This window comes from Lemur catta, chromosome 1 (genome assembly GCF_020740605.2).
Source record: "Lemur catta isolate mLemCat1 chromosome 1, mLemCat1.pri, whole genome shotgun sequence".
Taxonomy (NCBI): domain Eukaryota; kingdom Metazoa; phylum Chordata; class Mammalia; order Primates; family Lemuridae; genus Lemur; species Lemur catta.
This window is the reverse complement of record NC_059128.1, coordinates 247,800,637-247,828,422: the sequence shown is the minus strand read 5'-3', so window position 1 is coordinate 247,828,422 and position 27,786 is coordinate 247,800,637. Positions and strand designations below refer to the sequence as shown.

General features: G+C 33.0%; 1 protein-coding gene across 2 annotated transcripts in view; it reads left to right on the top strand.

The window, feature by feature from the left end:
• Nucleotides 1-27,786, top strand: part of EPHA3 (EPH receptor A3) — a 326,023-nt gene that overhangs the window by 333 nt on the left and 297,904 nt on the right. For both annotated transcript variants that reach the window (XM_045557657.1, XM_045557665.1), the window contains exon 2: nucleotides 20,421-20,485. In XM_045557657.1, the coding sequence (XP_045413613.1) occupies nucleotides 20,421-20,485 (65 nt within the window). The remainder of the gene's footprint in view (nucleotides 1-20,420; nucleotides 20,486-27,786) is intronic.

The window sequence follows — 27,786 nt, the reverse complement described above, 5'->3', positions numbered from 1 at the left end:
AGGAAAGATGCGCTTTTTATTTTCAACTGTCTTCTAAAACACTTTGGGAGATAATTTTGGATTGCCTAAACCTTCAAAATGTGTTTTTAATCTGATACCAATTTCAGCAATTACTTTGTTGGCCAATTCGAAGCAGAAAGAAAGAAAGAAAATACTCCAGTTTTGCAACCCAGTATGTTAATTGCCAAATCGCCAAGGCAGTATTTTATTTTCTAATTATGACCATGTGGTACTCTGAGAAGTTTAAAAGAAAATTCAACCCTGCTCTCTCTCTAGATTCTTTAGTAGGTTTAAAGGTAATGACAGGTTGTTCCTACTTGGGATCATGGCATTTATGAATGGACGAAAGGGAAATCAGAGTTTCACGAAGCGGAGGTGCGTGTGTGTTTATGTTGCAACTGCTGTATTGAAGTGATGTGTATCCCGCCAGGCAATGGCTTGCTCTGTGGTACAGGTTCTAATGAGCAGCATATGCCACATTAACATATGTAATATTCGCAGGAATTACAATAAGCTTAGGTGGGATTCTCTTTGTTTAAGGGCTTCTATACAAATAGAAGAATGTATTTAATGAATAGTGAATCGCTCCTGGGAAGGTATAGTAAATAACTGACTAGCAAATTAAGAAAGAATGTTCATATGCTGCAAATGGCATTTCCTTGATGTTGATTATTTATTTTCCTTGCAGTGGGGATTCATTCCTTTTCAATGGATTAAAGTGAAAACCTAATATTAAGGACAGTGATGTTTCCTATAAGATTATGTACTTAATAGATACATTTTCTTTTCCCTGTATATCTTTTGTGATCTATTTCTAATGATTTCTGAATACAATCACTAACTCTTAAGATAAACTTCTCTAAATAATTCATTGCTTTAAAGCAACACTTACAACGTAAATTTCTTCTTGAAATTCTGATTTAAACTTATAACAATAACATTTTAGCAATTTATTTTGCAAATTAGCAATACTAAGCAATTGATGTGCAATGCCACATTGGAGATATCACTCATTAAAAAATATATTGTCAAGACAATACTGTTCTATATTATACGGTATACATTAGTTTAAAAAGACAAGACAAAACAAAATATTTAGAAACTTTTTCATTAAATGTAAAAACTGCCTCTTGTATTTGGTGACCTACTTTCACTGCCAATAGAGCAGTTTAATTTCTTTCTTGCCTTAGTGACTGCCTTTATCAATTTGGCAGATTTCATTAAATTTTCCTGTGTCTTTCTTTAATTGGGAAACTGAAAATCCTAAAACATAAGGATGAAGAGAATCATCTTACCCACACATTTTTTTACAAACCAAATTAAAAAATATCTATTTGAAAGTAAAAGTCAATCATTCTTTATGAATGAAAGGCAAGAGTAATCATTTGTATAATGAGTAACACACCAAAAAGTAAAAATTAGTATTTTTAAAAATCTTCTTGTTTTTAAAGATATTAAAATATTAACAATAACTATAAAATAGTATTATAATTCCCACATTGCTATGAAAAATTATATTTTTCCAGGTGGAATATTTATTAACTATTTAGATAATGGATATTACTGAATTAGTAATGCACAGGAATACAGCTGAGAGTCATTATTTTTGTGGAAAACATAACCTTTAAGAATACTGCAAGAGAAAAAATGACCCTTTACTTTAAACTTATTCACACCTATGTAAAAATTTATGAATATTAATTTAACGAAACAGGGATAATAATATGCAAATTGCTTTTAAGTCTCACATTGTGTATGTTTGGCTATATAATGTACATAATTATGCAGTCAGGTACACACTATATATATAGGAAGGTAAATATATTCAGAAAACTAACATGATTACATTTAATTTGCTTGGATAAAACTTTAACTATCCATCCTTCAGTCATGAGATTATTCTTTCCAGATCACGTCTTATGGGTTGTGTCTCCTAAACCTTCTGTGGATATGAAGGGAAGCTTTAAAACAATTTTAAGATGAATGACTTAACTAAGATAATATTGAAGTGAAGTTTTAAATATTAATCAAATAGCTTGGCTTTTAGTAGTTGAGTTGAATAACATGAAAAGTGAAAATTATAAGTATGTGCAAGATTTTCATGCAATTGTTCTAACTATGTAATTCGAATAGAAAGTAATGCTCTGAAAATTCATATATTGAGGGAATAATGATGAAATGAATCATATTAATGTAGATTTTTATATAACTTTGAAAAATCTATATAAAATACTAGAATGCATTTAAAATACTATGCTCAAAATTGTATTCCAACACTATAGAAAATTTGCTAGAATTTACTAAAAATATTTACTAGAATATATTCCTCAATCTATTATGAAGTTAGTCATGATAGAACTAAAAGAGAACAAAACCAGGCCATTGAGTTAATTGCTAGGAAACTTGAAGTTGTGTGATTTTTTAAAATTTTGAGATTTGATAATTAAATATCAATATTGAAATGGTCTGGGTCTATGATAAGAATAAGAAGTTAGGAAAAGTATAATCTTAATTTTCCTTTTATTAATCCATTTAAAAATAATTTTTCATCACTGGTCTCCTCAATGATAATACACATTCATAATTCCAATGATCACTTAACTCAAGAATTGGCCTATATACTTAAACACAACTTTATAAAAACTTCATTAAAATCTCTTTCTGTTTACATGACATAAGAAAAGACTTCCAATGGGAAATTAACTACTTTTCATGGCAAAATATGATTGCTACACTATGTATGCCTTTAAAAATTGATATATTTTTCTCCCTGTTTCCATCTCAGATAGATTATTAATGATAAATGCAAATAACTTTGGAAAGAGATTAAAACTTGATATAAAATGAAGTTACTGTTATTAGTTCAACCTTTTTAGAATTGGATAAAGTACTCTCTTTAAATACTTTAATACATTTGAAGCAGTATTAAAGTCTGAGGCATTTAAAATGCACTGCTTATTCATCAGTATATAATACACTAAATCACTTTTCTATCCAAAAGTGTTCATAAATTGGATTAACATTTACCCACAGAGCTCTTTACATTGAAAATCAAAGTTTTCAAAATAGAACTGAATAAATTAAATCTACATATTTATATACTACTTATTTTGGAAGACTTTTTTTTTAAGTAGCCGGAACACTGTTTCTATGAAATGCATTTCCCCGAACATAAATCTCCTAAATGCTAGAGGAGACTATGTGATTGTGTGATTACTTATAGCTTAAAAGTAAAATGTGCAGATGAATGTTATATGCTTCCCTTTGAGTATTAGGCAAATGTTGGAGACAAATAAATAGCAGTTTTTTCCCTTTTTACAAATTACTATGAATTGGCATCACTTTTCATACATAAACACTTACCCTCAAATAAGAACACAGTGTGATTGAAACATTAATAGAGAACTAAGCTATCATATCATCTTTATAAGTTTTTTTTTGGAGGAGGGTTTACATTTGCTTTTAATAGCATTGCTTCATGCTAGACTAAATAATTGAATGCATTATACTTTTTTGTAATTTAATAGCTCTCGTAATAGCTTGCCCCTACATCCCCCTCAACAGTTATAACTGTGCTATTTGCCTGAAGGTAGGAGAAACCTTAATTTCACTATTTTATAACCCACAACAGTTAACACTTGACCTAGGTCATTAACAGGATTATCAACAAATTTGTTTAAGCTTTTACTGACAATCCGAATTGCTACGATAATATTTTGATTGTGCCGGAAAGAAACTTCTTGTAACCTCTCAAAATCCGTCATGAAATTAATTCATTCTGAATCTATATCTTTGTAAAGACTAATATTGATAATAATAATTCAAGTGGGGAAAATATTCACTTTGATACCCAATTTTCCTTATTTTTATGTTTTATACATCACACCATTCCAGTGCTTGTCATAAATGAGCAATTACAAACTCTTTTAAAGATTAAGTGTTCTAGCAATAATAGATTTATAAATACCGAACAGCTTTACTATCATCATTTTTAATATTATACTTTTTTTACTATTGGTGCTGTGACTGTTATAAGTTTTCTACCTATTTTAAGGTAAAAAGTCAGTTGGTTATATTTATAACTCAGAAGTGACTGAAACTATAAAAGGTAAACTACATATAATAAAACACCATTGCCACATGTTAGATCATGGTTGTATTCTATATAAAGTTATCTTTTCCATGAAACACTAGAAATTAGGAGCTACAATGAACAACACTTAAAACTAATATAAAAATTTAAAACAAAATATTGTAAACATCAGAAGTTAAGAGATTTTTTTTACATTGTTTAGTGGGCTTAGAAAGTTTTATGTAAAGTTTTTATTACTTGAACTTAATTATAGTTTGCTCCTTGCTCATATAAGCAATCTAGTAATTTTGCCTTGCTATCAAACCATTTTTAAAAATATGATTTAGCAAAATATTTTTACCATGTTTATATATTATCCACATTTTAATATTCAATTTTTGGTTTGTTCTTTAAGGGTCCAATGACTTTTAGTACTTTCTCACAATAACTATCTTTATAAAGATTCCCTAAACGTTAAAATCAATTCAGAAAATCTGCAATTTTTCTAAAGTAAAATATACACAATTTTTAAATATCAAGTAATCAGTTATTTTTGCAAAGGGATTTTTAAAGGTAAAACATATTTCCACTGTATATTTGATTTACTAACTTCACTTCAAATGGAAACAGAAAGACGTGTTCTTGAGAGTCACATTTTTCAAGTCATAAAATCTTCAAGAAAATATTAATAAAACTTTCCACAAATCATCAAAACTCAATAAGTTCTTATAGACATTTACTAAGAAATGTGGTGTGATGTGGGCTACCTTAGATTTGAGTCATTTTCCAATGATTTTGTTTGGCATAAATACTAGATGTATGAAGAAGCATGTATTTCTTGGAAGTCCATTAAGTTTTACAAGTCATGGACTGTCAAGATCCTCAACTTTGTTTATTTTTTAGAATGCATATTTTTTACTTTAAAATCTTTAATAAACCTTGTTACTTTAATTCCTATTTGAGAGAAGATTTAGAAGAACAGATGCAGGTGTCCCCTTCTGGGTTCTGTTTTCAGAGATCTGGATTTTATCACCAGGAGGGTCAATAAAGGGCTTTTACCAAGCTCCCAAGTAGCTTTCCACAGATTTTTCAAATAAAGGATTGACCAGTGTTGTGAAACATTCATTATATTATTCATCCAGGTATACAGAAAACCAGGATTAGAAATTCACTTCGCAAAAATTTGAAAACCTTAGCTAATTTTTCTGTAATAACTTTAGAAATAAAAGCAATGTTATGACATTTATAAAATGCAAAGGCTTTCAAGCCAGAAATCAATCAATCTAGGAGGACATTGCTCATTGTGTTCAGGGTGTCCCTACATGTGCACTCCTTGACTTCACTTTCTAGCTCTGTTCCCAGCTGTCTGGTATCAGGTAGTTCTTGGAACCTGGCAGGAGGTTTTCTCCAGGAAAAGTCTGAAAGTCAGCAAGTTTTAGTTTGCCTCCTACCAGCTTCCTTTGAAATAAAAAGGGTGGTCGATTACAAAGAAAAAAAAAAGGTTTTGCAAGTGAAAAGAAAATAAAAAGTTGATTAGAAAGATGGAGAGGTAGAGAAATGCAAAGGTTCTAAAGCCAATGCTAATATATCAATCTTTTGCTTAAAAGAAAGACATTTATCACATAAAACATCTGGTAATCAATTTTTATTAAATCCCTAAAAACCTGCACACATTAAAATACAAGCGGGGGGGCGGGGTGCCTTTCTTTGTTTCTCCTCTCACATTTACTCACTTTTGATTTTTCCTCAGAAGAAAATATTTTATCCGGGAAAGTTTTAAGAGTGTAATCCAAAGAATGCTTCCCCCCTTGAATGTCTGGGCGAATGCATATGGAGGGAGGATGGAATCAAAACCAGTTCAGCAAATAAGGCTTCAAACTTGGAGTGAGGTTATTAAACTGGAAGCCCTCAGTGTGGACACCCCCACCCCCACCCCTTCATTTTCTAAACCATGTCCTGCTGTTCTAGTCAAAGCAAAGGGTGAAAATCCACCTAATCCAAACCAACATGGTGAAGTGAGAATAATAGATGAGGAAGGAGGGGGGAAAATACAAGTGGCAAAGTGGCAGCACTGTACAAACAAACTGTTGTGAATGATCTTCGCCATAGACAGGGGTGGCCACAGGAAGGAATGACTGCGTTTCTTTCTTTCTTTCTTTTTCTTTCTTTTTTTTTTCGCGTTATACCTTCCACATTTGATATGCAATATAGAGGAAATTACAAAAGTGTGCCCTGAGAAATTTTAGCACGGAGCGGAGTCTTACGGGTAGGGTAGGGGCTGTAAAGTGGCAACCAGAGAGAGGAGCAAGTGCTCCTTGCTGCCACCACACCCACCATCAGCGCGTCTTCACCACGAACTACTCCACGTTGGGAGGAGACTCAGTGGTGCAAAGGGAAAACTGTCCCCCAGCCATTTGCTACTTTCTCACTGCGCATCAAATTAAAGATCAGACCATAAACCCAACCCCGCTCCACGTACCCCAGGCCCCCGCCCTCCGGGAGCCCGTGGTCCTTTGTGCGCGAGTCTCCAAGCGCCGGGCGGCCGGGGCCGGTGCCCGGGGCGGGCCTGGCGGGCGGGCCGGGGTCGGGGCAGGGGCCGCGCCACTCCGGGTCTCCGCCGCCCGGCGGGCGCGGCTGGGGGCTCTCGGCTCGCGGCCCGGGCTGCGGCGAGCAGAGGGCGAAGGCGCGAAGTTCGGCAGCCACGGGCGCCCGGAGGGGGCTGGGGCGGGCGAGAGGCGAACGTGCGCCCTCTGCCTGCGGCCGTGCAGCTGCCGGCGCCGGGAAACGCGGCGTCCCCTTCTCGCCACCTGGAGCTCCCTGACCCGGGGGCCAGGCCGACCTCCCTGCGCTACCCGGACCTCCCTTACTCGGGGGCCAGTCCGGTGTGCGCCGTGGACGGGCCGGGCACGCCCTGACCTGGGCGATCGACTCCACCCGGAATCTGTGATCGCCCCACCGACGCCCCCATGGCTATCGCAGACCTTTTCGGTGTGGCGTCCGGAGGTGGCGTGGTCGCCTTTCCGTCAGTGTTCCCGGGCTCACCAGGTGACAGAGGGAGGCGGGGCAGTACAGGTTCTGCAAGTTTCCCTGCAGAGTTGAGAAACCGACTCCTACTCTGCCAGCTCGGCTGGCGGGCACTGGAGTGGCTAAGACACCCCGTTGTCCAGCTTACCACTGCCTAACCCTACACCTTTGCTATTTGTTCCTCTTTCAGACATTCTCCTCTCTTTAGATCGTTAGACTAAAATGAGGAATTTTTTTTTCCAGTTTTCTTTAAAGCTACCTACTAATGCCACCTGTTAGGCCCCTAGTGATTGCTGAGGGGATGCTCCTCAACCTCCCCCCAACTTGTGCGCTCAAAAGTTGTCTGTTTTCCCCAAAGCTCCAGATTTGACTGGCACCGTTTTATTAAAACAAGATTTTTCCTCTTAATATTTTGAGAGTAAATGTGAAATGGGCCAAAGAGAGTTTGGGGGAGTGATGTTGCCGAGGTAGGTTAGTAGTTGGATGATGCTGTTGTTTCTGTGGCTGTGTAGGAGCTTTAGTGTTTCTCATAAAAGATATAATTGTTGAATCCGGTAGATTCCCACACTATATCCTCAGTACCATGCCTAACATTGAGATAATAATTGCACAGTGTTCTGCTGATTGAAAAGATTTTCCCCTGTATTACCATTCACTATTTACTGGACCTCACTTAATCATTAAAGCAGTCCTGAAACAGGTAGTATGACATCTCCCGTTATTGCAATTGAGGAAACTGGGGAAAGGGATCATAATAATGTAGTTAACTGAGCCAGACCCTCTCTTGTCTTTGTCTTCTGATTCTAACCTCATATGCTTTTCCCTATACACAAATGCCTGTGAATTAGGGCAGCAGTCTTGTATTCAGGAAAAGTATTAGCTTCTCGACCTTAATCCCAGCAACTGTACTAATTTGTTGTGTGACTTTGCAAGAGTAATTTAGGAATGCTCAGACTTTTGGACTGAAAAATTGAAGGAAACCAAATAGGTAGGAGTACTCTGAAACTGCAAAGTCGTTGCACTCATAAGTTAATGATCTCTATGGGTGGGGGACTCACTAAGAAAATAAGTTAAAGGAGATTTGATGTGGACAAAAGAATAGAAGAGCAGAAGATGTCTGTGATGCCTTTTCTTCACACATTCTTAGTTCTGTCTTCCTTTCCTAACACTCAAACACTTCTTTTCTCAACCTGGAAAGAATGTTTTTTCAGGAATTCCGCACACAGAGATGGTGAGGAAATTGTCAATATAACCAGAGTGTGATTATTTAGGGTTTTATGTAAGAAAAATGAAGTGTGAATTAACTATTGGAATTATAATAGTGGTCAATAAGGGAGAAAAATAGAACATGGTTCAAAAAGTAGACTTTAGTCCTTCTGGAACTTTTCCCCCATTTAAGATAATTTTTTAATTACTTAAAAAGATAAATTGTAGTGATTTTTCTCCTTTTTCATAAAAAAAACCCACTTGCATTCTATTTAACAAGAGGCATTGAGAAAAGGTAGCAAAAACAGGCTTTTGAAAGGTAGCAAATTAAGTTGAGGGCAATTATATTTTTCATGTGGGTATTTCGGCACATATGTTTTGCATTAATTGCTGCAATAAATTCTGTTAACCTGGCAAAGAGCAAAAATAGCATATTGATGACATCAGGCTTCCAAAGCAGAAAGCTGCTTTCAGTATCTTGCTTTCTTCACTGTAACATGCAAAAAAAAAAAAAAAAAAGTCTAATGTGTTATCCGTTATGTTCCCAAAGAGTTATCCAACCTCACAAGCTATTGGCACGTTTTCCATGAGCGAACGTGAAGGCTTAGCAACAAACTTTTTTCCCCATTGCTTCTGGAGAATTAGTGTCAATAACTCCTTTTCCCATTATTTAATTTCGTAATTCATATTTTGGTTTGTGGAACTCTCCCAAATCAAGGGAAATGTAAACTTGACTTTAAAGGCTCTAAACTGAGTTGTCTTTTCTTTTAAGACAAAAATCTTGACTGATTACATAGCAGGGTCTCAAAAGGAACTGGAGCAAGAAGAGAGATGTGTTTTAGTTTTATTACTGAGAAGTCTATTTAGTCAGTATCAAAGTTGTTTCATTTTGAATTTTCTATATATTCATTATTAGGAAACTAATTTATCTTTTTTCCAAATAATAGTTAAGAGATAGATGAATAAAGTCTACAAGTCCAGTAGGGTATAAAATCCTCCGCCTGATAAAAAAAATATAAGGCTTTAAAATTTTACTTTTTGCTTGTGATAAATTTGGTTAATTTCCAATCAATATGAAATTTTAACATTTCCTCTATAGCTCAAATGACTAAGGGAAACAGAGAGCAGCTTGGTAGTAGTTAATACGTATTTATTTTCTGATTTTGAAATCCAATTTAGCAATTAATAAAAGTATAGAGATTTTAGAGGATATATTCTTTCATTGCATATGATAGCAGTCTTCACATTGAGAGGAAGTTAGGCTGGGAAGCTAATTTGCAATGTCTTCCATGTGGATTATCTAAGTAATCCTCTGGGCAAGCAAAAGACCACTCTGAGGAAAAGTCTGTTTGCAGCACTTTTGTCTGTATGTCACCAATAGTATTGTCCCCTTACAAACTGAGCAATTCCCACACTGTGAGCCAAATTTTATGGAAAAATATATGCCTTTTGAACTCATGATGGCATAAAATTCAATTTCATAAACTAAATAAATTCAATTTTCTGAACTATAAATTTGTGGTGAAAACAGTAAAAACAGCTACTTATTTGTCCCTATCTAATCTTTTTCATTTTCATCTATTGTTCCCTAATCATCTATGACATTCAAAGATGGCATAAAGGCTAGAGTTATATACAAATTGTGATTTCTTTCTTTGAATATGCCAAAGCTAGTTATGGAAGATTTTGTAATTTAACAGAATGAAAGAACTGGCATCATCATAGAAAGTAAAAATAGAAATTAAATTGGCTTGTTATTCTTTTATTAAATATGTAAGCCCCACCAAATCTAATTATTGTCAAATACTGGAAATATTTTTAAAGAGGCAGAATAAAAGGGAATACTATTTTTTTCTTGATTTACTTTACTATCTAGTTTACTATAGGTAAGATAGCAGTTATTTACATTAAATAATTCAAAAAGATAAAATCAGAGATTTTATTATGGTGTTTTCAATATTTCTGAATTTTAGTGCTTTGATCATCCTTATTCTCTGAAAAAAGATTTCCAAGTGTAGTTATAAATACTTTATTTGACTGAACTAGTTAGATTGATCTATGCTTACAATGGTGGTTTTCCTATATTTCGAGGTACATCTTAAACATTTGTACGTTGCATAAGGAAATATTTTCTTACCTTTGAAAGTAATGCTCAAATTATTTTAATATAAAAATGTACATATTAATAAAAATTAATATAAAATGCTCAAAATTATTTTTAATATAAAAATGTATATAGGATTAAAGGGAAAATTATATATAATTAGTAGTATGCCTTTAAATTTCCCTTTCCAGAGGTGATCCTTTGGAAATTGACTAAGAATATTTTATTTTATGTTTGGCCAGGTTTGTAGTAGGTTTACTACCTTAACCCTAATAGTGAAGACATGTGGCGGGGATAATTATAACTGAGATTTCTTTTTACTGCATGTAACTTAAAAATAATTTAAATGAATACACAATAAACCCATATTTTAAGACAACTTTTGAAATAACTGCATATTCAGAAATAGTTACTCTTAATAAGCACATATCTAATGTAAATTCTGTATGAGTGCATGCCTGCACACGTGTACATTTGAGTATATTAGAAACATATGTTACTGAATATCAAAAACGAACCATCCCCAAATAGAAACTTCTGTAGGTACTATTCACGTTATGACTACACTACCAGGAAAAGCCACGCTGAAGTATGTCTGAACTCTCCCTTCTCTTTCATCAATAAATTAAAAGTTTTCTGACTATTCCAAGCACTAACAATTTGAAACTTTTCATTGACACACTCTGAAGATGCAAAGAAAAGGGCTAGAGTTTTGAAATAACTGATAAGCATGCAATACCTTATTTAATACTTTGTGAATCATTATAAAGACCCAGATTTGTACCTTGCATAGTTTGTTTATATGTGAGTATCTATGTTTATAGACAGTCAAATTTGTATTGTCATGACAAAATTAATGCTATATACGACATTATAGCAATCTAGATATAGTTATGCTACAAAATATGATGTAGTCAAAGATACATTCTGATTTTAGTTTTCAGGAATTTAAACGAATTTATTTATTCTGTAATGGGCTTCTTTTGAAATAAGCATGTATGTGTGTGTAAGTATGTGTGTGTTTCTGTGTGTGCACATGTATGTGTTTTGGTATATCAAAATGTGCAGATTATGTTTTTAAATTGAAATTTAATTTTTTCATCACTACACTCTTTGTTTTCTGTACTAGAGTTTTGAATCTTTATATTCAAGGGACTTCTAGGAACACTTTTATTTTTGTAAGAAATACTATGTTAAAGTTGTTCTGTAGGCCAGTGTGTTTATTCTACTTTCACAGCTCTCAGTCAAACCTTAACTAGATAGCTGTTAGTACCTGAAGGTTGCTAATCAAGATTTTATGATGATATGATAAAAATACCAAGATAGCCTAATTTTATGTGGTGAAGGCAAAATGTATATGCTACATTTTGAACTGCATTTTGCCATAATTATTATTTATATTTCCTAATTAAACAATGTTTTTACTTTTTAATCTTTCAAAAAACACTCTCTGAATTACAAGTAAACAAGTTGTTCTATAACTTCTGGAACATTTTACAAAAAACATGTTAAAATATGCTGTTTGCATAATCATTAATATTCTACTTTTAGAAACATTTACATTTTGGAGAACACATTTTACTTGTCTAAATGATTCATAATATCAGTTAACAATGCACAGAAACAAAAAGACCTGCTATTCTAGGAATTGTTATAAAAGTTCAGTTTGTCAGTGTACTAAAATTTCGCTGACAGTAGAACATCCCTGCTCATTTATGTGAAAGGATTATTTTGTTATAAGAACATATTCTATTCCCTACTGATATTCTGATAGTTGTTTTTTCCATACTAGTATTGATATGAGTATGACCTTTAGATTTCTCTGATTAAAAGAAAAAAATAAAAGGAAAATTTTAACAGTTTAGAAAGAGCACAGGATTTACATTTACAGAAATGTCCAGGTTTCAGGTAGAATTTTGGTCTATGATATTTTCTTGATCCACTCTATTTATGAAAAACGGGCATCTTGTGAGACTGTCTATTTTGAGTCTAAGGAGTTCCCTTTGCTATTGGCAAAGTTGAGATGAGGCAGCTCATTACAATTTCTTCTATAATTAAGATCTGAATAGAAGTAAATCCAAAATTACTGCCCAAGAGAAAAAGCTAATGATAAAGAATAAGTTGAGGGTATACCACTTTGACCAGAAATATCTTATAGCACATAAGTAAGCCATTAAGATACCATGTGATGAAAGAGGTTTTTCACAAAAATGTTCAGTACTACTTTTTCTTTAATTCTTACATAATGATCTTAGCTGGGCATTTGATAAAAATTATCATAAATTAATATTTCTATGATAAATGTAATATAGCTTACAGGACATTTTATCTGCCTACAATTGATAGGTAATTATTGACTTTATAATATAAATAATATATTTATAATTTTTAGCATATGAACTATAATACTTTTATTTCAAAGTATTATGGATATCTAAAATGAACTATAATATTAATTAGATTTATTAAAATATTTTAATTATGTTTAGGTAGAAATAAAATAAATACAAATGAAAGGCCTAATTGAGAATATGTAAGCACAGTAGGTAAAAGTTATGTTGAAATACATAAATATCAATAAAACTAACTTTTCCAAACTTTTTCTCATTGTCATACCCCAGTATGTACAGTAGAACTGAAAGGCTGAGCTTTGGCGGACTCCTGTTACAAAATAAATCTTGATTTCTTAATCGCATATTTTATTTGACCATAGAACTACACAAAAAAATTATAACTGAGAAAAAAAATTATTTGTTTCTGTATCATTTTCTTCTATTTGGATGTGTAAGTATCATTAAGAAGCAGATTAAAGGCCTCTTCTGCTCTGTAACCTAGAGCAAAGTTACTCTGTTTATTATAACAAAGTGATGAAAATGGTAAAGATAAGTATATATGAAGTATGGCTGGGACAATTACGTGATGGTGCAAATAGAAAAAAATTGTCATTATTCTTTAATAAAAGCAAAATGTAATCAAAGGATGAGCTTGTTTTCTGTTGTAGTGGTTTTATAGTTATTTTTACATGGCTATAAAGGCCTTTTATACCTGAAGGTTTTATAAGAAAACATTTCTATTCTCCTAAGAGCCTGAAATTCTTTAGCCATTAGAGACTACTCTTCACCTTGAAATGATATTTGATAATAATTTATAACTCAGTATTTTCATAAAATGCAGCTATAGTAATAACACAGAACATACTGATTATCTATTGATATATTAGTGATGCAGTATTAGATAATTGAAAAGATCTGCTTCAGTACAAAATTGTGGCATTTGATTTTGAAAAATATTTTAGCTCTGTCTGCATATTTGTGACACATAAAATCTTTCAAGATATGAATATTATTGTAACTCTTAGTCTTTCTAAGTGCACAAGTAGCCACTATGAATCACAATTTAAAAATGTCCCTAAAAAAACTTATGTGTTAATATTTCTCTAAGAGTGAACACTCCAGAAATTTACACCTCAAGTTTTTAATCTGTCTTCACCAACTGGGAACATTTCTTATAAACTCTTATTTAAATAACTAAGTCCTTTAAACAAATTTAGTATATTTCTATAAATAAGAAGAGACAATGGTATAAATTCCTGGTATAGAACATTCTTGGTGACACTGGCAATACGAATAAGGAATTATCAGAAGTGGGCTTTTAATTGGGTCTTTCCATTATGATGGAGGCTAGGAAAGGAAGAGATTGCATGACTCCTGGGATCTCAACTCCACAATCCAGTGGAGTGAAAAATGTTGACAGTAGAGTCAGCGGCAAGAATAACAACCAGGTTTATTCCTTTCCAGAGATACTTATTACCAATTAGAGCCAATTTGCTCCGTACTTTGCTCTTATTTTTTTGCTCCTTTCTAATACCTCCTAATACCTTCTAATTCCCATCAGAAACTACACTACCTTCTCTCCCAAAGGTGTCACTACTTACTGGGTCTCTTAATTTGGCTTTCAGGTAAGCACTAAATTCCTGAGATCTTTGGGCCTCTCTGAAAGCCAAATAAAGAGTCCAAGTAAGAAAAATTCACTACAGAAATTAAAATATTAAAGAAAAATCAAACAGAACTTCTGGAAATGAAGAATTTATTCAAACAATTACAAAACACAGTGGAAAGCCTCAAGAATAGGGTAGATGAAACAGAAGAAAGAACCTCAGGGATCGAAGATAGCAGCTTTCAAATTATACAAGTCAGTCACAGAGATAGAGCAGAGAAATAAGAGAAAAGGGCAAAGCCTACAAGAAATGTGGGATAATGTGAAGAGGCTGAAAGTGAGAATTATAAGCATCCTTAGGGTGAAGAAGAAAATAAACAAGGGTTGGATAAAGTATTTGAGGATATAATGGAGAAAAATTTCCCTGGCCTTGAAAGAAATCTAGATATCCGGGTTCAAGAAGATCAAAGGACTCCTGGGAGATTCATTGCAAACAGGAAGATACCACAAAACGTAGTCATCACATTGCCCAAAATAAACACAAAAGAGGCCCTCCAACAAGCTGTAAGGGGAAAGAAGCAGGTAACCTACAAAAAAAAAAAAAATGCCCATCAGACTAACTATAGACTTCTCAACTGAGACGTTACAAGCCAGAAGAGACTGGGGCCCTACTCGAACAGAATGATAACTAGGCTCGAATCTTGTATCCTGCAAAACTAAGGTTCTTATACGAAGGAGAAATAAAGACCTTCTCAGACAAGCAAAGACTGAAGGAATTCACCAAGACAAGACCTGCCCTCCAGGAAATACTCAGAACAGTGTTATACACAGATCAGCACAATAAACGCTCACCAATGTAAAATCATTCAAAAGCTAAAGGTCAAAGGCCAGATACCGCAATGGCTCAAGACAGAAAACAAAGCAACAAAGTTCGACTCAACAGGATGAACAGAAATCTGCCCACTTATAAATTCTTTCAATAAATGTGAATGACTTGAACTGCCCACTAAAGAGACATAGGCTGGCCAAATAGATAAATATACACAAGCCAAGTATCTGTTGTCTTCAGGAAGCACATCTAACCCACAAGGATGCATTCAGACTCAAGGTGAAGGCATGGAAAGCAATATTTCAAGCAAATGGAAGCCAACAGAAAGCTGGCATAGCAGGTCTCATTTCAGATAATTTAGTCTTCATATCCACAAAAGTAATGAAAGACAAAGATGGTCACTATATAATGATGAAGGGTACAATTCAACAAGAAGACATAACAATTCTAAATATCTATGTCCCTAACTCAGGTGCACCCAGATTCATAAAGCAAATCCTACTTGATCTAAACAAAATGATAGACAGCAGCAGCAAAATAGCCGAGGACTTCAACACTCCTCTGACATAACAGGACAGATCCTCCAAACAGAAAATGAACAAAGAAACAATGGACTTAAACAGAATGGGCCTGACTGACATTTACAGAACATTCTACCCCAAAACCAGTATATATAAGTTTTTCTTATCAGCTCACAGGGCATTCTCTAAGAGTGACCATATCTTAGGCCACAAAGGATGTCTCAACAAATTAAAAAAAATAGAAATTATACCATGCATCTTCTCAGACCTCAGTGGAATAAAATTAGAAACCAACTCCAAAAGAAACTCTCATCTCCACAAAAAGTCATAGAAACTAAACAACCTTCTGCTGAATGATTATTTAATTAAGGAGAAAATTAAGATGGAAATCAAAACATTCTTTGAGCTAAATGATAAAGGAGACACAAGTTTTCAAAATACGTAGGACCCAGCTAAAGCAGGTCTGAGAGGAAAATTTATATTCATAAATGCCTACATCCAAAAGACAGAAATAAAACAAATCAACAATTTTTTGAATTAAAGAACTGGAAAAGGAAAGCAAACCAACCCCAAACCCAGCAGAAGAAAAGAAATAACAAAGATCAAAGCAGAACAAAATGAAATCAATAACAAAAAATCACATGGAAGATTAATAAAGCAAAAAAATTGGTTCTTTGAAAAAATAAATAACATTGAAATGCTTCTTGCTAGACTAATGAGCAGCAGAAAAGAAAGGACTCTATTAAGCTCAACCATGAATGAAAAAGGAGAAATTACAACTGATAACACAGAAATACAAAATATCATTTATGAGTACTATAAAAACCTCTATGCGCATAAACTTGGAAATGTGGAAGAAATGGACAAATTCTTAGAAATACACAGCCTCCTTAGACTCAATCAGGAAGAAACAGAATTCCTGAACATACTGATATCAAGTACCGAAATTGAAGCAGCAACAAAAAGCCTTCTTAAAAAGAAAAGTCCTTGAGTAAGTGAAGTATCACAAAAATGGAAAAACATGCACCACATTTACTCGCCATCAAATTAATATTAACTGATTAACACTTATATGCACATGTAATAGTAACATTCATTGGGTGTTGGGCAGGTGGGAGGGGAAAGGAGAGGATGAGTACATTCACACCTAATCGGTGCAGGGTGCACTGTCTGGCAGATGGACACCCTTGAAGCTCTGACTTGAGTGGGGCAAATTCAATGTATGTAACCTAAACATTTGTAGCCCCATAATATGCTGAAATAAAAAATAAATAAATACAGGAAACTACATAGGCTTAAAAATAAAAAAAAAATTAAAAAAATAAAGAGTCCAAGTAAGGATTGCCTTCCTCTTCTCATGAACATAAGCCCATTCTCCTACACGTACATCTCTATTTAAAAGCATTAAGACCTGAGACAGTAAAGCATGTAAAAGAAACCCATAATCATATCCATCTAGACTTAGAACAGTAATTTCCAGATACAATTTTGCCCCAGAAAACCCCACCCATTTATACATCAACTTGAATAGAATCATAACATTTAAAAACATTTCCAATTTAAATCACTTTCATTTGAAAAGCTAATAGATGCCATATAACTCTTTGAATTGAAAATATTCTGAAATTAATGAAATAATGTCTTTCCCATGTCACACCAAATTGCAAGTTGTCATCAAAACTTAGACTGCAATATTATGATATTTGTACATCATGCTTCATCAGGCTATCCAATCTGCCCTAGCATTTGAATAGAGGCAGGACTTGAGAGGTAACGATGAGGTCTACAGTGTTTTGAGAGGGGAAAGTGTCAGTAAGTGAGGCTCTTGTCTGTATTAGTGTGGGGTTTAGGATATGTTGCATGTTAGATTTAGTCAGTGTATCCAGAGAAATCACTCATAGGTTAACTTTCAAAATCTGTTGACTTTCTCTTCTTATCTCAATTATGCTATACTAAGGCTGCTTTATAATAAATCACAGGAGACTTGAATTTTTTGTTCTGGGAAGTTTCAATTTAGCAACCATTCTCTTTAAAGTGTTTAGAATACTTATATTGTGTTAATTCTTATTTGGCTACAAACAAAAGGTGCCTTATAAACCTCAAATAAGTTCTTTAAAAAAGTGTTTTGATGTGAACTATTATTTTCTACTGGATCACATATTGAAGTTGATTATAAATACAATTCAGAAGCGAACATGAAACAGTTGATAAATAATATATTAATTGTATAAGAACACTGAGTTTGTATAACCATTCATGGTGATTTTAAATACATTTATACTATTTGATAATCACAACAACATTGTGAGATAACCGGGCAGATATAATGATGTTTGATAGATAACAGAATCAGAATCAGGAGTAATGCTGCTAATTGTGTTTTTCTCCTTATGCTAAATTAAGTACATTAAAAATTCAATTTCTAAGTAAATGCAATAAATTTAATTAATCTAGTACACTTATTTCACTTGACTGTGTTATATAATTCTTTTTGGCTTTGCTGTTCTCCTTTGAGTAGAAACCAAATGCTGATGGGATTAGTCCAGTCCTTTTCCAGTCATTACCATCAGAGAAAACTTATGGATATTATATCTTTAGATAAAAGGTTATTAATACATTCCAATGAGTTAGTTACTAAGTGGAAACAATGTATTAACTGTATCATTTTTGCCTCAAATACTTTTTTCTCTGGTTATTAATATTGAAATTAAATCAACTATTCATCTTGGCAGGTAGAGTAACACATAACCATCATTTAGTACATATGCAATTATTACTCATACATTATGATACACTGAGCCATTTAGACCCCTAAGGACATTGTGAACATGACCTAATTACTTATGAAAACTGGCAAGGTAAATTTTACTATGCAAATCCTATGTAAAACTCAGAGAAATCAAATAATTACTGTGGTATAACCAACAATTGAACTAGATATGTCTTTATCAGAAAGAATATTGGTAATATACTTTAAAGATGAGGGCGTGTTCTCATATTTTCAAAAATTTTGTAACATTCAGCCAAAATATAATCTGTAACATTAATTGGTAAAGATTTTTTTAATCATTTATGAGAGATAGATAATTATAATATAATTAAGCATACTGTTCATTTCCACATATCCTGGGAAATAATTCAATTATGGAAATTTCACTATGTAATCCATGCAGGGGTATCTTCTTCTTTTATCTAAATATAATTACTTCTCATTGGGATTAATTTATTGTGAGAAAAAATCCTTAATCATTAAAGAATTCTAATGTAATAGGTTAAATTTATCTGTTTTTCTTTCACTGTCAAAAGTTAAACAATCTAACTTTGAGAATTGTATCTCTTTTAAATTGTAATGATCAAGAGACTTTCTTATACCTACTTAATATATTTCTCATCTAACCAGGTAACCAAATAACTTTTCTTAAAATTTTTGTAGCACTTAAAAATTTAGGACTCTAATGTCTATCAAATATATTATTGCTTTTTCTTAACATTTTATGAGATTGATGTTTCCTTTGTAAAAAAAAACTAGTTGAGAATATTAAAGAGAGGGTGGTGCTTTACAAGTATAAGGAAACACTTTATTGGCAACACCTGAACATGTTGTACAGTGTATGTATTTACATATGTTTTGATTTGTATGTATATAGAACCCCTGGAAATAATTCTCTTATTGCATTTATTGATTTACCTACTCTGGTTCATATTAATAATACATGTTTAGTTGATGTAACCTTTCTTTATATCTTCCATTATTCAATCATGAGATTGTTTTCCAACATAGAAAAAGGACAGGGTGAAACCATAGTTTCCCTTATTTAACAGATCAGATTGACAACCAAAGTGAGACTTTTGTCATTAATTATTAATTATATTTGAAGTGACTTTTTATATTTTAATTTTTACTCCATTACAAATTAATACTTTGTATTAAAAATAAATAATTTGCCTTTATCTTTTAATAATATATTCAAAAGACAGCCACACACATGTTATATTTTACTTTTCATCCACAACTGTTAATTAGGAGTCAACTGTGTCAATAGCTAGCACAAAGTTCTGAATAAAATAACTAAAGCTTTTGGGTAACAGTATCTTCTTTAAATAAGTAAAGATTTACACAGCAAATACTATTTTAATATAAAACATGTTTTTGCTTTGGTATCTCCCCAAATTGGTAGTTAAAGCATTTTGCTTGTTATACATAAGTAATTTATACATTATTAAAAATACACAAAGCAGAATAACATGTTTAGTTTTAGCTAGGGACAATATGAAGATGCCATATCAGATATGCACAGATTTTGATTCATTATGGAAGCATATTTAAGAAATTAATTCATTGTGGAATCATATGTAAGCTTATCAAATTTAACAGTCTTTATAGTTATTTTGGTATTTGTTAGCATTAATATTGTTTCTTATTTTACTTTTTTTGTTTCCTCTTTAAATCTGTAATTATTCTGTCAGAAATTGTCAATATATTGAATATTAACTAATCCTTGTAAACAAACCCAAAGTTTAAAAGGCCACAGAAACTTTTGATCTCTTAACTTTTCCTGTGTTTTTATAATTTCCTTCTTTTAATACTCATTATATGGTTAAGATAAAAATTGCAGAGTCATATTTTTTGAGCAATATCAACAATAACAGACAGCATTAACTTCACAGAAGCAAATAGAAATAATTCATTATTATTAACTATGTATGTGTATTTGTGTTTCTTTTTAGTCAATCTACTGGATTCAAAAACAATTCAAGGGGAGCTGGGCTGGATCTCTTATCCATCACATGGGGTAAGTTCAATAAACTATGGAAATGGAGCAAGATTCTCTCCATTACCTCTCTTGGGAAGCAGACTGAATTATTGATGTGTTCTCTAAAGGTAACTCCTGTACATCTGGTGACAAATTATAAGTTTATTCAGCGCATGGACTAGTACAACTTAGTATTTGTGTTCAATGGAACTATTAAAAGTTTTGAAGGGTGTTTTTTTTCTCTTCTGAATTTATCAATTGTTTGAATGAAATAATTTAATTATTATTAGCATCGTGTCAATAATCTAAGTGTGGTAATCTAACATTTTTTGTGATATAATCAGGATAGTGAATTGATAAGACATTCTAAATTTCCTATCAGGTAGAAATTGTATTTTTGGAGATGGTAGTCTCCAAAATTACAGCCTTGACATTAACCTTGGTGACTATTCCAAGTAGGTTAGAATTTATAAACCTATGCTGCCTTAAATTCTTTGTTTAAAATGTCTGCAACTTACCTAAATCAGTTTAAAACTGGGCATTTTATTTAGAAAAAGACCTGGTGCTGTCTTTATGTTTTTAACTTTTTGCATACCTTTGGTATTTTATCAAGTCAGACACGTATTACTAGTGTGTGTGGCATTTTGGTTCTCTGAATATTTATAATGAGGGTTTTGTGTGAGAATATTTTCCTTTTATTTTTTCAGAAAATAAAGGATCCTGTATTTGTAAAACTCTGATAAATGCCTGAACATAACTTTGTTTACAGGTATAGCTTACAAAAATGTAAAGTGACATTTTGAATATTTGTCATGGAAACAAATTTATGTATTCCATTCTTTCCATAATAGTCCTCTTTGAAAGAGATTATAATTACTTCCACTCAGTATTGGTGTTCAGTCTTCAGATTTTTGTGCTTGAACAAACTAATTTGTATTGTACTACCAGCTTCTTCACCAAGCGATGTTTTCCATCAGAGATACTTCATCTATCTGTCATCTTTGTATCTGCTTCTCTTCCTGGCACACCTTGACATTGACAAAATGCCAAAACCTATAATCAGGACTTCATAGTTGCTTTGGAGGGTATGAAGTAAGCCAGGATTTGGTTTTCCCATAGGTGTAAAAGGAATCAAATGATTAGGATAAAAGCACAGCCTGGGTTGTCATAAAGAGCGGATTGAAACTCAAGATTGAGCTGGAAAACTCATTTAAAACTATCATCCAAAAGTCAAACCTAACTTTAATCTTGACTTTAGAAATTTTAGTTTTTCATTATGCCATCAGATAGTATACTATAGAAACCTGGTAGTTAAGGATATAAGAAAAAGCAAAAACCTTAGTGACGTTTTACTAATAGATATGTATATGTGTATTTGTTTAAAACAATAGGAAATTAACTTGTTTATCAAAGCAACAATCTACCCTATGTTTTCCTTTAAAGAAGGTATAAAGATCAATTAACTGATAAACACTTACCTGCACATATGGAAGTAACATTCATCAGGTGTCAGGCAGGTGCCGGGGAGGAGGGGATGGGTAAATTCACACCTGTTGGGTGTGGTGTGCACTTTCTGGGGGATGGATGCACTGTAGCTCTGACTTAGGTGGTGCAAAGGCAGTATATGTAACCAAAGTGTTTGTACCCCCATAATATTCTGAAATAAAAAAAATTGAATTTTAATTTTAAAAACTGAAATAGAAGAAGGTATAAAGATAGCATGTTTCTGTATGTTGAGAACCAGGGGAAATGCATTCCCTCATTGTTAATTTCATAGATTTTTGTGATAAGAGTTGGCACTTCTACTTCCAGAGATATTCTGGGAGCAGAGGGTGGCATGTTCTAGCCCCTTGCTACATAACGTGTGGCACATGGACCAACCAGAAACATTAACATCTGAGAGATTATTAGAAATTCAGACTCTGCCCCCGACTCTGAATCAGAATCTGTATCTCACACAATGCTTAGATGATTCTTAAGCACATTAGAGCTGAGAAACATTCCCCTGCATAACTTACATCTTGATATTTCCCATTTCTGGCCCAATTTCCTACCTCCCTTGGTCTAGGAATCTCTTGCTGTTTTTTTCAATCAATGATTTGCGTTTCTTCTTCACCTCACTGTTGCCTCAGAGAGCCTCCCTCTTGCCTCAGAGAGCCTCCCTTGGACACGTTGGCTTCCTCATCCCTGTTTTCATCCATTGATCTTGCAGCTGTGGCTTCCCTGTATCTGATGCATAAAATAGCCTAAAACAGCCAGCCAATCTCTCCAACCATTTTGCTTGTTACACATAAGTAGGTAATTTATACATTATTAAAAATACACAAAGCAGAATAACATGTTTGGTATTAGCTAGGGACAATATGAAGATGCCATATCAGATATGCCCAGATGTTGATTCATTATGGAAGCATATTTAAGAAATTAATTCATTGTGGAATCATGTGTAAGTTTATCAGATTTAATAGTCTTTATAGTTATTAGGATATAATAGTTTATCAGTATAATTTGCTGAGAGAAAACAAAATCTCCCTAATAAGTCATGATATTTATAATACCTCAAGAACCCCAAAACTAAAAAATGAAAAAAAAAGAAGAAAATCAAATATATGAATTATTGTCCTGTGGTGATGTGTAGTGTATATTTCCTTTAAATTTATTGCTTATATTATGTTAACTATAATATCCATGAGGAAATAAATAGTGTGAATTTAGAAAATGTTAGATTAACATTTTTTTTCTGTGAAACTGTTCAGATTCTTGGGTGAAAGTATTGCATGATAAATTTAGGTTTTGGATTTAACACCCTTGTACAATTGCTTATGCCTTTAGATTTAATTAATTATTCTGACTGCCTAATCTTTTCCATTTTCAACATGAACAAGGATAGATTAATGTTATGGTTGTTTTGTTTGTAAAGGAAATAGGTATTTAAAGCAATTGTTATTTCTTTGTTGAAAGCTTTTTCATAAAAAATAGCATGTAATAGCTGGAAACAACATTGAACTTATTTTTTAATTAATTAATTCTAATAACTGACAGTGAGTACTACTGGAGTTTAACTAAAAGATGAATGTAAATTTCAGTGGAAAAAATCATAATAATGTCCTAGCACATTGAATCACAGAAAATCCTGCTATTTTGATTTAGGTTAGTCATTCTTAATAGGACAAGGGGTGAGGGAGGAGGAAATTTTGAATTTGCCTCCGAGGGACATTTGGCAATGTCTGAAGATCTGAAGATGTTTTTGTTTGTCACAACCGGGGCAGGGGTGGCACTTCTGGTACCTAGTGGAAGAGTCCTGGGGTACTGCTAAATATCTTGCAATGAGCATGGAGGTCCCCATAACACCCCATAACAAACAATGTATCCTAGTCCAAAATGACAGTGTCTAGGTTGAGAAACCGTTACTTAAGGGATTAATAATTGCACTCCATCAGGAGCTATGGTTACTAAGGAGATTTGGAAGACTGCCAACTCCTTCTCTAACTTCCAATATTATTCTAATCAGAAGCCGTAAATTCTAAATCTGTTGAAATGTAAATTTTAAAATATAAATAAGTGATTCAGTCTAAATTCAAAATGAATCTTTCATGGAATGATTATATCACCTGAGCTATATAAAATTAATATATTGGAGGAAAAAGAGCCAAGAGTGGCTCATTCCCTCATATATTTTCTTTTCTATTTCTATTCTCCCTTTTCTCCCAAAGATGTCTTGATACATGAGACTTTACAATTAACCTGTATAATTTTCTTTGGAGGAGTATTTCTATCTCTATTTTTTAATGGTGCTCCAAATCTTAGAGAAAACCTAGCAGGAAAACATATATACTAGAATTTGGCCTGGGGAAAATTCTCCAAATAAGTATGTGGGAGGAAATTTAATGAAACTTTGGTCTTCTCTAAATGAATGTCATGAAATTTATAAACAAATTATTTGGGGGGTCATGAATAGCAACTCATTTTTCAATGAAATAGTTTCATTTGACACTGATATTTTCTGGCACTATGTTCGTTTTAGCAAAGCAGACAGAAGCAGTTATTTTCTCTGGCCCTATAAACTGTGAATTATAATATAGTATTTGAATCCTAGACTTAATTATATTCAGAAATATATGGTAAATAATGCAATAGTTTTAATATTCTTTGATTTATAGGACACTCAACACATTTAAAAGCCTATATATATTGTTGGCTTATAATCTAGAAACATAGTCTTTTGCTTACAAATGAGTAGGTATTTAAATTGATTGATTGATTGATTGATTGATTGATGATGCCAATCTACCAAGTAAACTTTCTTAGTCTATGTGTGATTACTGAGGAAGGGTTCAAGGGAGGTAGAGCTACACAGGTTTCACTTAGTATTGATATTCTGATTATATAGTACAAATGAATCATAAGCCGTGATTGATTTCATTAAAGAAACTCAAATAAAGAAAAAAGAATGAGGACTGACAGGGTCTAGGGAATGTAGAAAAAGCACAGTCTGAAATGAGTGATGTTTATTTGTGGATGAAAGAAAGAAGTATCAAAATTAGAAAGTGTTTCCTTAAATATTATTAGTTTTCTTATATATTTATTGTTGCCTTAGCAGTGAAAATGTACTTAAATAAAAACATTATTTTGGCAAATAAAGAGCCTGTTGATTGCCCATGGAATACCGGTTCCCTGGCATCTCCTTGCTAATGGAACACTGAAATTGTTCTAGTTATCATTCTCCCATGTGTTCCTGGACAATGGCCCCTACTGGATTCTCTGTGTTGAATGTGTTGATTCGTCTGCGAACTAATCATGACCACTACAGTCATTTTGACAGTGATTGATTTAAACAAGCATAAGTCAAGTCAATGAGACTGGAGCAGAATTCCAGTGATTTCTGGGAAAGGTTTTTCTCCTCATAAAGAGAAATGTGAAGAGGCCCAGCACTTCCTCCCTCTTTGCTTGCCCTGTGAAGGCCCAGGGTCTAAGGCAGCTGCATCTTCTCAGGACCAGAAAGGCAGAGCCCAGTGAGCATCAGAGAAACCACCCTGGAACCCTGACATCACTGACCCACTGGATTACATGAAAGAAGGCATTTTCCTTGTTGTCTAAACCATTCTTCATAGTATTTCTCATACTTACAAATTAAAAGCACTCTGATAGAATATTTTATCTCTGCTCAAATATTCAAATTTCTAAATGGAGGCTATGGCAATGCGTAATTGGACATTAGGATCTTACTTATATTTTCCAGGTTGTCTCTTTTAGTGCTTGAGTAGGATGTCAAAAATAATAGGCAGAGTAGTAAAAAAACCATAAGCATATTGTTCAGAATTGGAACACCTGCATTTGAATTCTGGCTCTACCAGTTATTGTTACCAGATCTGATGCAAGCCAGATAATATTTGAAAACATTTTTCTTCACTTTAAAAAATCAAATTGTAATAATTACTATGTCACAGCACTTTAGAGCAAATGAGATTTGAAAAATGAGATATTTCTATATTATCTATCTATGAATCTATGTATTTATATGTTAATGTATGTGAAAGAGCTATGCAAGTATTATTTCTTATTCTAAGACAGAAAAGCTTTGAGGTTCTTCCATTCTAATCCAAACTCTTTTGCTAAAGTCATTGACATGTCTCCTTGAATCCTAATCTACACTCGATGTCTTGGATTTGGATTTATGAGCAGGAAAACTGACAGTATTGAGTGAGGTTCCAGCAAACACCTCTTCTCAATTAAGAGTTCAACACATTGCCTTTGACGTCACTTGATTGTTATTCCATCTATCTGCACAGATGAAAGTTTGCATATAATTTCTACACTATATTTTGAATTGAGGCAGACAAAATATGGTACTTGGCTATCTAGTTTATTTTAAATTTTTTAAGTGATTAGAATTTCCTCTAATATTGACTTCAGATTTCATGTCAATTTTTACTTCTTCACAGAGACTTTCTGAACTTTTCACAAGCCAGCCTCCTGCCCCTCCCACCTCCTAACTGACTCCCACCCCCACCCCAGACCAGCACATAACACCTGTTAAGCTCATCTACCTCCTTGTCTATGTTCTTAGGTGTAGCTTCACAGCTTTCAAGAATATGTTAATTCAGTCATTCCTCTGATCTTTATCTTATCCAGGAAACTGAAAGCTCTGTGAGGCCAATTCCCATTTCATGAAATTCTCCCTTTTATTCCCAGCATTTAGAATTCCTGTATTAATTTCCCATTAATTAAAACTGCCTGAAGAAATGATTAATAAGCATTTTCCCAATAAAGAAGGACAACAAAGCTAACATTATATTTTATTTGTTGAAAATACTTGATGATTCCTATTCTATTATTTTAAATGATGTGTGTTAAAAATTTCACTCTTTTATTTGGACGAAGTTAAGTGAATGAAATTCTCTTATATATACACACATACATATTATCTATGCATATCAATATTAAATATGTTATCTTTTATACTAGCAGAGATATTTAGTTAAATGTATCTAGAAAATACTGCTAACCTGTGAATTGGAAGTTAACTAAGAAGAAAACTAGCTAAAGACAGCTTTACATTGAAAATTATACTGATGGTTATCTAGGGATATAAGACCAGAATCCTGAAAATAAATTCCATTTAACAAAAAATAGAACTGTTTAAAATGAATAAGTCATAGAGAGGAATGGAAATAATAAAAATACTTTCTAACACAAGTCATTGCTTTTCTACTTTACAGCATAGTGTAATTTGCCTTTAATATTAGAATTATTGCCATTTGGGAAGTCTAGATTCTGAAAGTCTTATCTATGGATTTCTAGTTTTCACTTTGTAAATGGGGTTTGAAATACAGAAAGAATATTTTGACAACTGAGTGTCAGCAGTAACCACCTGGGACTCTGCCTTTATGAATCACAGTCCAAATTCTGCTTCATATGCTGAATAGTCAATCCAGGAAAATCAAATTTTTGACACATGTGATATGTGACTCTTGGTCATTTGAAATTTTTCTGTCTAGACTCTATTTTAAATATGTCACTTTCACCTATTACGTTGGCCTTTCAAGGAAGATGTCTGATCAAATTAGAAAAACATGGCAAATTCTTACAGTTCCTTTTAAACCTTTCCTTGAAACAAAATGCACTATGAAAGAAGGGGAAATGTAAATAAATGGTAGAAATCAGCAAAGATAGAATTTATTCTAGCAACACTTAATTTATAAAAAATGAAATGTTATCTTATCAACGTTTCAAAAAAAGAAACCATTTTTCATTTTTAATGCTATATGTTTCTACATGAATTGTGCCTTCTGCATCAAAACAATGTTTATTTAATTTTTATTTTTGGAGATTGGATTAGA